The sequence below is a fragment of the Scardinius erythrophthalmus genome (genome assembly GCF_964197995.2).
Source record: "Scardinius erythrophthalmus genome assembly, chromosome: 18".
Classification (NCBI taxonomy): domain Eukaryota; kingdom Metazoa; phylum Chordata; class Actinopteri; order Cypriniformes; family Leuciscidae; genus Scardinius; species Scardinius erythrophthalmus.
Genome location: NC_138238.1, coordinates 9,783,926 through 9,796,372, shown reverse-complemented (window position 1 = coordinate 9,796,372; position 12,447 = coordinate 9,783,926). Strand labels below are relative to the sequence as shown.

Genomic DNA, 12,447 nt, shown 5'->3' with positions numbered 1-12,447 from the left:
AACAGAAGTCTTATGGGTTTGGAACAACAATGGTAAGTAAATAATGAAAGAATATTATATTTTTTAGGTGAATTATCACTTTAAGTACCAAGCACCAAAATAATTGAACAGATAAATGTTTAGTATCCTTTTTAATTCAGTGTAAAAATTTCTTTTTTTTCAAATTCAACAGATACATTTTCACAGCCATGCGGAAACAGTTCGAAATGCTTGTAAACAAATTAACATAAAATTTGACCAACAAAAGCTTTCCCCCCACAATTAAACTATATACATAAGCTATCAAACCCTATATCACAGCACACATCATCATCATTAGAAATAAAGCAAAGACCAAATACAGACTCTATCAAAAAAAGTTACAAACCCACCACCCTCATCCCTATGTACTATGAGGGTCAACGTTAGTTCTTTTTTTCATCGTTATAACAAAGGATTTCGGCTACTTGTATCCAAAATACAGATCTGAAGTTATAATTGCCAGCACTCCAAATTATAATTACAGACTTAATTCTCCTTTAATAGACCTAATGAATGAGTTATCAAATATATATATATATATATATAGCACCATGATGTGATTACTGAGGACAGAGGGAACGTCACAAAAACCCGTGTTAGTATCGAGACCAGAACAACACTGGCCCTCATAAGATTCTCACATTGCTGCATGCACTGATAATCACTCTACTGGACAACATATTTTTCTTTATATATTGTATTCTGCTTCTCTATTTTTGACTCAATAGCTTTACGTATGTGGAAAAACACAACACAGAGGATAAGGCATCAATTCTGCTGACGAGAGAGTGTTTACTTAAAGGTGAAGTTGTGCGTTTGGATTTAAATTCATTTGAGGGTAGCAGCGAAATTTGCCTCAACAGTCATATTTTAATTGCAAAAACAATTGAAATTGTGGTGTTAAAAAAAGAAAATGTAATTTAGTTGACATTACCAGTGTGTACCTAAATCCTGATGCTGTGGATGAGGTTTATGAGGGGAAAAAAAAAATGACATTGGAAATAAATGTAACATTCATTATAAAAAAAATATAAGCTTTGAAATATATGTATGAACATGACAACATTGATGTGGTTTGCTGCAGCTAATAGAAAATGTGGCCAAAAAGTCCCAGTTTGACGTTTATGACAGTGCCTTACATTTGTAAAACTAACCATGCATACAACACAACAGCTACTGAAGAAACCCCAAAGAAATTACAACAAAAAATAAAACATAAATCAATCCATAATGATTCAGTACAAACACCTGCTAAAACCCATGAAGAAAGAAAAATTTGTAAATTACAAAAGAGAGAAAAGCAACAGCTGTTAAAAAAAATACACTGGATCTTTATACAGTGAACCATAACTTAACATGGATCTAACTACAACGTGTGGGTGACCATTTACAAAATTTAGTCAGCATTTGACGAATGCAAGCAAAGATGAACCAGAGAAAAACAATGACATGGTCACATTTTTCAGGAGCTTGAAAAAAACAAAAACGGCGGTTTCGTAAGTCGAATCGGATGGTCTTAGAAGCGTTTAGCCACAAACCTTCAAATAAAGCAGAAGTCAATGAGATACATTTCCTGAGAGTTCACCAACAACCTTACTGGTATTGAATAGAGCTTATAGTTATACTAAGATAAACCACTATGCGAATGTCTTTTATAGGATGTTAGAAAGGTTATTTACACTCAGAACAGGGAAAGCTCAAGTCTAGCTCTTAGAAAATTGTCACAGTTTTGCAATATATTGTAAGAACATTTCGTTTTAAGTCTATAGAACGTCTCTAGCCTATATATTTATGAGCTGTAACTTTTGTATTCAGAGTAAGACATCATAAAACAACACAGACATTATTGCACAACATTCTTTTCCATTTCAAGAACTCTGTCAATAACATGCTATGATACAAATATAAATGATGTGTAGACTTTTAAAGTGAAATAAGCCATGTGTGGATATTTGCCTTTTGCATAAAATATAATGAATATACCCTTTCAAACGGAGCATGAAAACTACCCTATTGCAACCTTAGCGAGGCTGAAGACCCACATGAATCCTCATCCTCATCCTGTGTATTTCAAAATGTACACTTTCTGTTAGAGGTAGTAAATATGTTTTTATTCTGGAATGAATGCTGTGAGTTAAGGAAAATGCATGGGACGTGATGCGCTTTCTTGCTGATGTACGAGCAGAGAGGCTGGTAAACAAACGAGCTGGTGCTGTATTGTTCAGTCTTCCAGAAGAATCCTCTGTTGTGCCGTCAACATCAAAGATGACATTAAGGTAGTGTTCAGGTAGCAGTGATTGCTTATGTTTTATTCTACGGCTCACAAAATACTTCGACCGCCAGTATATAAAAATGGCTCTTGAAAACGAAATCAAAAACATAACCATAAACATTGGCGTCAAATGTAGAATAATAACTTGTTTTTTTGCATATCATAATCTTCACTTTGACTTGAGCACATCCCACCTCTAGAATTACGTTTGCTAAAATCACATAATACAATAAAGCTGCAGGTTTTTACTCTCGGTTTACAGGCCAATACACCACTTTTTATCCCTGTAGTGCAAATTGTGAGTGTTTTCCATTAGTCTACTCTTCATACCAGTAAGGTTTGATTTCAATACCATCATCCCTCAATCCACTACTATATGTATACGTTTAAATATTTATATATGTGTGTTTAATATGAATGTCATACATATATGAATATACTGTCTCAATATAGATTTGTACTACTCTTACCAAATGCACACCCACCCAAAACAAACGAAACAGCGCAAGAAACACACAAGGTACTGAAATCTTACCCTCCCAAAAGAACGTTTTTTTTTGTTTTGTTTTTTTTCACCAAAAGGGGAGAATAAGACAGAAAAAAAGGGAAGAAAACTTCAAGTACAATGAACACTGAGGAGAAAAAGTCCATTGGGCAAACTGTTTAAACAAAACATCAGGACAAACAACAGTATCCCCATTTATCCAAAACAAAATCCACCATTTATACACAATCTTCTCTCTAGGATCAATGACTGAGAAGTCCTTTCTTCAAGCTTTTCAAACCTGAAAAGGAACAAAAGAACTAAAAGAGAGAGACCTGGTGTTGAGGGAAAGTCACTGTGTCTTCTTCCAGGCCTCGTGTGCATCGCTCAGAGTGGGATTTTTCCAGTGCTTTTGGCAGTGAGGTGAGCCTCTGTGATGGCTGATGCTTGCTCAGGGCTCCTGTCTGATGTAGTAACTGCCTGAGCCGTTGCTCTCCTGGTCTGAGATGCCCTGCGAGAAGGTGAACTCGTCGATCTCGGGAGTCTCTTCTTTTAACTGCAGCGAGGCCTCTGGAAAACAAAAACGAGACACAAGAGCGACAGTTCAGAAAATGTAACACTAGTGGGAGAAGACAACTCAATGCAACAGCAAAGATGGAAAATTTGGCTGTGAAGGACACCTAGTACTTTACACTCAGATATAATGAAGAGGGTGGTGTTAAGAGAAGTAACACTACACTCCTCAACTGCAATAACCAAACTTTTTCGATTTTAGTTGGCAGAATCGGAAGCATGTTGCAGCATTCACATAATGAAATCAACCAGGCAGCGATACACAAGGTTTAGGTATTTTAGTAGGCTAATAAAAACTTACCTGCAATGTTTAAAGGGACAGATCGCTCAAAAATTAAACTTACTCTCGTGTCATCCCGTACGACTCTTTTTTCCATTGAACACAAAGTGAAAGGAGACAGGTGCTGTCAAGCATAACTAAATTCTACTATTCACTTAAAATCCTCCCCTGTAGCTCTTAAAAGTATTACAGCACCATTCGAGGACATTTGGCATAATTCATTTTTTAATAACTAAGATTTTGGTCAGAAAATTTGGGCACCCTTTATATCTTTAATATCAAATTCAGATTTTGGCAATGTAGTAAATAAGACCGGAGAAGACAAGATAACCTGACATTTGACATTATGATCACTTTAATTTAATGGAGCTTTTTTTAAATGGTCAGTTAGAAGCTTGACAGACCAGGGGTGTATTCCAGAAAGCAAGGTTACCTTACCCTCAAACATACCCTGAACTCTTGGTTGATTAAACCAAACCTTGCTTACTCGAGGTATGCTGGTTCCAAAAACGCATCCGGGAGAAAGTTCATCCAACTCAGAGTATGTTCATGGTTAACACACCAGACATTCTGAACAGAGTGACGAATCACCATGGAAACGGATGCTAAGAAAAAGCGAGCCATACTACTTTTCTTCTTTTGTTAAATGCTGATTTACATACTTAGTGCATATCGCCACCTAATTATTGTGGTTGTGAATCTTTTCGCTTAATAATCTTTAATCACTGTGAATAAGAACTATATAATTTGTTTGATGCTAATTATATAATAAAAAGAAAGACTGATTAAACTAAATACAGTCTGCGCTTGCAAAGATAACATGGCTGTCTAAATTTATTTTGTTTCGTCATTTTGTTTCCACATTGCTTGAAAGGTAAGATATTTCATATAATTTATATCTTTTATTATAGAAATGCATTATAGCATAGAAAATATCCGGTTGCAAAAATAAAAAAAACCCGTCTGAATGCAGATCAACGATGTGTGAGAGATGTATTTTAATATATATAGCTATATATTATAATAAAATTAACATTAACTTGTTTTAATAGCGCATATATACACACACACACATATATATAATATTATGTGCAATCTGTCATGCCCACTGGAGCCTCATCAATAGAGCATGCATGCGTTGAACACCTCTAAAGTAAACTAACTCTGGAACAACAGAGAGTAGGTTTGCTATGGCTACCTACTTACCCTGAAAATTACCTCCGTTTTTGGAACCGAAAGTTGAGGTTATCCGCTTACTTACCCTTAAACATACCCGGGTATGTCACATAACCTGCTTTCTGGAATACCCCAAGTCCCATTTTATTGTGTTAAATGGAAAAAAAGTCTCCTTTTGCACTTTTTTGGTGAGCTATTTCTTTCAAAAATCCAAAAGCTATTAATTCACAGCACCATCCTTAGGTAAATAAAACAATGAGTCAGGTGTGGGATGAAACTGACCACGCACACACTTCTTCAGAGTCAAACGTAAAACTACCCTTTTTTTATCATGCAACTGTTGTTAATGGTGTATGCGGCACATAATACGCACACACACCTAATGACGTGCAACTCTTCATGAAGGCCAACCTGAAAAGTTCTACAGGAATGAGCTCAGTGGCGCCCTCTCCCTGAGTGATGGAGAATTGAGTTACCTGAGTTGAGAGAGCGATCATGCTCTACACCTGAGGTGGGAGGTCGCCCGGACCCAGAGAAGTGGGACAGGTAATGGGGCGGAGTCTGCTCTTCATCACCCGAGAAGCTCCTCCTCCTCAGAGGCCCACCCAAACCGATCGGCCTCCTCCCAACTGGAATCTTCCTCTCTAAACACCAAGCCAGACTGTGGTTACCGAAGTTACTGGGTTAGTGTTACCCAGGCTACCGAGCTCAACTCCACAACACTGCAGGCCATCCTCCAGCTGAGCCCAAATTTCAACTCAGATCTGATTCTGAAACTTAATTTGATTTCTACAAGACAGAAGGGTGATTGTGAAACTGAAGCCCTGAGAAAAGGCAATGTGGAACCCAACATCATGACTGCAAACCTGACCTCTCCTAAACATTTGCTCATTCTCTCACCCCGAGGGAGTGTGCCACTGATAGCTAGTTGTCTGTAATTATCCATGACCCCACTGAATCATGACAACTGCCACTGACTATTAAGCAGAACCAGACCAAACCCAAGCCAGAGAAAAACCAGTGGAAACATCTCCTGGACCAATTTTGCACCCAAAATCAGTGTTCGGTGAGAGGAGAGAGAGAGAGAGAGAGAGAGAGAGAAGATGGAAAGATTGGACTCACTTTTCTTTTGTCCTTTATACTGTGCTGTCTTTTTTTTCTGTTTTGAGACATTTGGAGGTGCTTCTCTTGTGGCTGAGGACGAAAGGGACAAGCTGTTAATCCATGCAGCCAATCATTAAAACTTCATACAAATACATTATACATAAACGAAAAGTGATCAAGCAGCAGATTTTTATTTGCTCTGAATTTAAAAAATGCAGACACAGCATAAATCTACAAAAAGTGCTCATTCAGAAAGTGTCATATGATTTTATATTTAGCATTTATTAAAAAAAATTACCAGATATGATTATATTGTGATAATTATTTCATATTATATAATAAATGGTTGTTATAATTAAAATGATTAGCCTATTCTTATTTATTACTTGCATAGTACACAAGTCATGTGACTAATGTTATCCTGTATCTGTTAAATAGACAGAAGAAACGTTTGGAAATGCAGTAATTACTAGTAATCGCATAACAGTAATTATTACATACAACTCTTAAACATAATGGCCATGTCAAAGTTCACATCAGGTGAAGGTGAAAGTTCCTGAATACTGAGTAGACAATGCCACCATACAGACGTCAGTCAATCATACATGGGTAATTTGCATCAACAATAAAGTATAAATCTAGAGGTCAGAGAAGGAGTAGAAAATGGCTGTGTAAAACTAAATGAAAAAAAAAAGATTAAGAAAAATTCAAAAGGCAATTTTTAAAAAAAAGTGTAGAAGGAACGGTTCTATATAATTAAAAAATAAAAAACACTATTAATATGAGAATAGAGTGTTACTAAGAAACCATTTGACCTTTCAACAATCAGAATCTTCTGTAGTGTTCACTCACTCTGTGCGGCGGGCGGCTGCAGCTGATAGCCAGTCAGTTGGCACCAGCCTACAGGGTAGAGATCTGGAGACTCACAGTCCACCCACTGATCGTACTCATCCTCCCAGCCGTCAAAATGAATGCGCAGGAGTCTGTGTACGATCCTGGTCACTGTGGCGACACACACCAGACGTGGCTCCATCAGGTCCACTGCCTCCAGCTTCATCCCTGTACGGAAGCCGTGATTTGGTACATCCTGAGGGAAAGAGAGAGCAGACGATTCAATGGCATGCACCACAATGCATAATTCAAGACAAAACACAATGCATAATTTGAAAAACAAAATGTTTATCTCACAGTCTATGCATGAAAACTTACTTTGTTAAAGAGCTTCACAGGGGCTGCAATTGAACTTGTTTCTCTGAGGTAGTCAAACCATTTAAACGGAAGTTTGGTGTACCCTGTGGAGCAGTTTCAGATTCATTCAGTGATGATGTCACATAAGATCACGCTGCAGAAAGAGAGAGGAAACGCACCTCTTGGGGGTGTGAGCTCAATGTTGTTGATTTCACAGAAGCCGACTGGGAAGATGGAGGGAGAGGTTGAGTGGTAGCAGAACCAGTCTGACCCATCAGCAGCCTCTGAACCATCAATCCCGATCATTAAGTAGCCGTCTGCCAACACCTGAGAGAAGGTTACACGATCAGTTAAAAATACCTGCATTTCATCATTTCCATTCTACATATTTTTATATCTACCAATGACACCAACTCTGAATTACATTAAAAATCTCTATTTCACACATTTTTAATGTACTTGGACTCAACATTTAAGTCAATCAGACAAAATGACAAAACTTTACCTTTCTTACAGTAGCAACACATATAGCAGAGAGATTTAGAGGGTCTATTGCCTCCAACTTCATTCCGTCTTTAAACCACTCCCCGCTCTGATCCACATCCCTAACCTGTGGGTTTAAAAGATGACACGCATGAGCAGGTAGAAGCAGGCGCCTGCCAACACACAGTGGAATAAAAATGTACCTTAAGAAACAACTGCGGGGGAGCATCCATCTGACCCTCCATTTTCTTCATCACCTCTGCAGAAGGCAACATTAGAGACATTTAGATCCATAAGCCACAACAAGATCATCAAATGTTATGTTTGCTGAATCAACTTTGACAAGTTCTAAAACCATTCAGACTCCCACACTGACCAGATCTTTTGAAACGATGTCCAATGCTTCGTGACCAGCCAATGGAGTGGATGAGTGGGCTGAACATGTGACACCAGAAGTCGTCAGTGCCGTCCTGGCTCTCTTCATACACCAGACGCAGACGCCCGCCAATCACCTGTTCCACCAAGGCCACGCGAGTCCGACACAGGTGGGTCTTATCCACAACTTCCACACGCATCAGTTTCTTAAAAGCGTACTGCATGTTCTCGTGAACCTTCAAGTTAAACATTTAAACAAACAGTTTAAATGAGACTTGTGCACTACCGTTCAAAAGTTGGGGTTCGTAAGATTTTTTTAAAATGTTTTTGAAAGAAGTCTCTTATGCTCACCAAGGCTGCATTATTTTGATAAAAAATACAGTAAAAACAGTACTTTAGCGAAATACGGTTACAATTTAAAATAACTGCTTTATTTTTAATACATTTTAAAATGTAAATTTAAATATGATGGCAAAGCTGAATTTTCAGCATCATTACTCCAGTCGTGATACTTCAGAAATCATTCTAATGTGCGGATTTGCTGCTCAAGAAACATTTCTTATTATTATCATCAATGTTAAAAACAGTTGTGCTGCCTAATATTTTTGCAGAAACCGTGATACAATTTTACTTTCAAAAGAACAGAATTTATTTGAAACAGAAATCTTTTGTAACACTATAAATAATGTCTTTGTCGCTTTTTGATCAATTTAATGCGTCCTTTTTTTCAAATCAAGAAATTGTAAAGAAGATTCATTATACCTGCATGTATCCAAATAAAATTAATTATGAGTGCTACTTGCAAAAAGGCGAAAAATAGAAAAAAAAAAAAAACCTTTTCACAAAGATGACAAAAAGTAGATATGCTCTACATTTGAGTCTTATCTCAATGTCAAAAGAGGTCTGCTTCTTTTTACAGTAAGACCGTCTGACACCTTTACCCCATGTTAATCCGTTTTGTGAGGAACTATTTCCTGGTGTATTTTCTCATCATAGCAGGAAGATCTTGCTCTACAGGTTTTTCCAGAGTCTCTCTACTGAAGTACTGCTTTATGGTCACTGCTGGGATACAGCATCTTACCTTTGTGGCAAAATCCGGCGGAAGAGTTTTGGCTCCAGTGAGTCGTTTCACAAGAAACGGTTTCCAGTTAGAATACTTATGCTGGATGGCTATGAAGTTGAAAATATATTTAAAATTTATAATTACTCCTATTCAGCAATGGCAAGTTTACACTATTTTAACAGCAAAAAAACCTGCCAATTACAGTTTTGAATAGCTTAATGTTTTACATACATTTAGGAGGCACCAGTGGCTTTCCACTAGAGGCACACCATCCAACAGGGTGGACTTCTGGGATACACAGATTACACCAGAAGTCTCTGCTTGAGTCATTATCAAAACCCTCATAGCGCAGAAGAGCTTTAAAACCTGAGAAGTTTAGAAAATAAATAAGTTAATTTCAATACATCAAACATTGTACAAGCAAAAAGAACTTGACAGTTGTTAAACTACAACATTACCTGCCAGTTTGACAATCCCTGCTACCCAGTAAACTTTTGTGGAGAGGTTTGTGTCAGAATTGAGGACTTCCACCCTCACCCCATCAGCTATATCACCCCAGCACGTGCCCATGGGCACCTGGAGAGTTATCAAGCCACACGCAGGGTATTCATAAAACATACATACAAGCCAAAAGATTATAAGAAAAAGAATTAGGATAATAATTCTCAGCCTGTACTCACATGTTTGAAACAGCTGACTGGTGCCCCAACTAGATTATTGCTACAAATGTACCGGCCCCAGTCAAAGCCTTCAACAGGAACCACTTCATGAGGAAAAACAGCAAAAAGAACAAAAAGTTGTGGTTAAATATAACGACTGTGATTTTTTTTAATCAGTTAGGCAGACAATTACACAATGAAACTTTAAACTTAGTCAAGTAGCCATTCACCTGATTTTGATTTAGCTTGGTTCTGTTGATTTGCTTGATACTGTGCGTAAGCTGCCAACTTTGCCATTAATGGCTGTTTCTGTAAGACTTTTGCCTTTTTTGTTGGTGGTTTACCCTTGATAGGACACAAGAAGAATAAAATACAATATGTCAAAGCAGTGGAAATAGAAAAAACAACAACAACAGAGGTAGTCTTTTGATTTGAAGTGCTTCTTAAGTCCATGAGTAGTTACCTGAAGTCTTGCCAGTATACTGGCCTTTTTAGAATTGGAGGAATAGCTTCTGGAGCAGGATACACTGCAGAATCTCTTTGTTTTAGAGTAGAAAGCATCTCGTACACCAACCATACCACACATCTCACAGGTTGCTGCATGAAAAAATAAAATAATCATCAATCATATATTCACTCTATTTAACACATCCTGTATGAAAAGCAAACTATAAAATCATTTTTGTTAGTTAGGGGGTAAAATTTTTCATAGACATGACTAACCCATTCCAGCTTTTCCATCAGGATAGGTGTAGACCTGGCCGTTGTTTTTGATGATAGGCAGGCTGGCGGGGATGCTGGGGACTTCATCCTCACTGTCCTCTGAGCTGGAGCTGCTACTGCTGTCTTCACTGCAACTGTCATATCCGTCAAACATCCCGAACGAATCTCTTCTCTTTCGCTCTGAGCGGGGAGTGTGCTCAGCCTACATGCGACAAGGTGAGAAGAGGGGGAAAATGTGGAGAAAATAGAGAAGAGCAATAGTCAAATTAAATAAAGGGCAAAGAAAGACAAGGATTAAAGCTCACTTATACAGCCATAATAGTTAAATAAATAATTACCTTTGACATAATACAGTGCGATTAATATTACAGTCAGTGATAACCATAATCTTTATACTAGTTCATCAACGCTTTAATGAGCAGGGAATTAGGAAGCAGAGCAAATCACATTAATAAAATTGAAGGTTCTCAGGGGTCAAAAAAGGAAAATACCATGTACAAAGGGGCGATATCATCAGCATCCAATATCCCCACAGGGCATTTCAAGAAAGGAGATTTCATATTTTCAATGATATTTACTGTATTTTCATGGTTTACATGGTTTTATTTTTCAATATTGAACTGCTAGGCTGGTGCATCAGACAAGGATTTGTCCAAACCACTGTGACCTGAATTCAAAAAGCATAATTTCAGACCACTTCTTCATGGTCTGAAAGCATGCCATTTCCATTTCCATTTGCTAAAATACAATTTCACCAAAATCTATACATTTAATATCCACATAACCCACCTTTAAGTAAAATGTTTGTCATTTCACAAGCCAACACAACACAAACATCCGCATATGCTGTGCCTCAAAACCTGCATAAACAGACCGTTTCATGGAAACTACCTAAACGCGTTTATGATCCCCATAAATACTGTCTACTAACTATGTTTTGATTCACGACCATAAACACAAACATAGAGACACAATCATGGGCCTGCGGGTATATTTCAGCTGCACAAAACACATACATAATCAGTTGTTTTTGCAACGTTTAGTGAGACAGTTGGTTTGAATTAACGGTTACATAGCATAGAAAGTATTACGAGTAATTTGAATGAGGTAAATGCTGTAGTTTGTGTGACTAGCAGGATCTGTTTCTGACAACCAAAACAAAGAGGACGGCTAACACTGCTAGCCGCTAACTGCGCTAAATCAAGGAAGCGGGCTCAAACAAACTCTTTCTTACCATATCCCTAGGGTTTTCCATTAGCCCTTCATACACGTCGGTATCTTATGTTCGGTGTGGTATGGTCCGAGAGCCCCCCGCAGGGGAAGGGCCTGGCTTGAAATTATTTACTCTAAAGCAAAAAATAACTCCAGTTGATTATCAACAATTGTCATGATTCGAGTGCGCATGCGCGTGGATCTACAATGATTGGCATGGACATTAGCCAATAACGGTTAACCTGAACGCCACTTTTACACCATATAAGGTAATAGGAAATGTTTTAGTGAGGGTGAATAATCTCAGAGCAAATAAATACGGACTTTGTGCTGCCATAGCAGATTTATTGACTATAACTGTTAAATATATTATGTCTAGGGTCATAACTTCATGGTAATAGAATATGACACGATGAAATGATGGATGGGGTGATAAATGTGTAGATGTGTGGCCAGCTCAGTAGATGGGGATAGTAACTGTTAACGTACTGTAGTTCAATGAGGTGTGCACATCGTATCGGAGTCTCAAAAATTCAATAAATTATACACATATACAATTTTGTTTGACCTTTTGAGGTTGAAAAGCAGCATTTTCTGAGGTTAGGTATTTTTTTTTAAAATCAAATTTGTTATTGTATAATATATAGGATTACTGTAAAACAGTTGTAAATCTATTGTTTGTTACTCATCTATTGTATGTGCCTGTGTATATACACATTATATAATAAAATATCTATTTTACAGTAATCCTCTATTGATGCAACAAATTTTACTGGTATTTTTAATTAAACCAAACTGCACCTCATAGCATTACATTTTTTGTATTATACATAA

The 12,447-nt window shown here is 37.4% G+C and overlaps 1 protein-coding gene across 2 annotated transcripts; it reads right to left on the bottom strand.

Moving 5' to 3' along the window:
* Positions 1-114: 114 nt before the first annotated feature.
* mbtd1 (mbt domain containing 1) lies at positions 115-11,811 on the bottom strand. 2 transcript variants are annotated; one of them, XM_081392951.1, is made up of 17 exons: positions 11,636-11,811; positions 10,402-10,603; positions 10,142-10,275; positions 9,909-10,023; positions 9,700-9,782; positions 9,478-9,595; positions 9,251-9,385; positions 9,038-9,126; positions 7,958-8,192; positions 7,785-7,840; positions 7,604-7,708; positions 7,278-7,425; positions 7,120-7,202; positions 6,763-6,997; positions 5,929-6,000; positions 5,283-5,450; positions 115-3,347 (listed from the first exon to the last, which is right to left on the bottom strand). In XM_081392951.1, exons 1-17 carry the CDS (start codon positions 11,654-11,656, stop codon positions 3,229-3,231), a joined length of 2,118 nt encoding a protein of 705 aa, XP_081249077.1. In that variant the 5' UTR covers positions 11,657-11,811; the 3' UTR covers positions 115-3,228. The 2 variants fall into 2 exon arrangements, with proteins under 2 accessions (XP_081249077.1, XP_081249078.1); XM_081392952.1 differs by lacking the exon at positions 5,283-5,450 and having other exon boundaries at positions 11,636-11,809.
* Positions 11,812-12,447: the final 636 nt, after the last annotated feature.

What these genes read in the sequence shown, in the direction of transcription:
- mbtd1 (XM_081392951.1), bottom strand. Translation starts at nt 11,656, where the DNA reads ATGGAAAACCCTAGGGATATG. An exon ending in TGGAAAACCCTAGGGATATG is followed by an intron (nt 10,604 to 11,635) that starts GTAAGAAAGAGT and finishes TGTCGCATGTAG; the next exon opens with GCTGAGCACACTCCCCGCTC. An exon ending in GTGTTGCTACTGTAAGAAAG is followed by an intron (nt 7,426 to 7,603) that starts GTAAAGTTTTGT and finishes ACCTTCTCTCAG; the next exon opens with GTGTTGGCAGACGGCTACTT.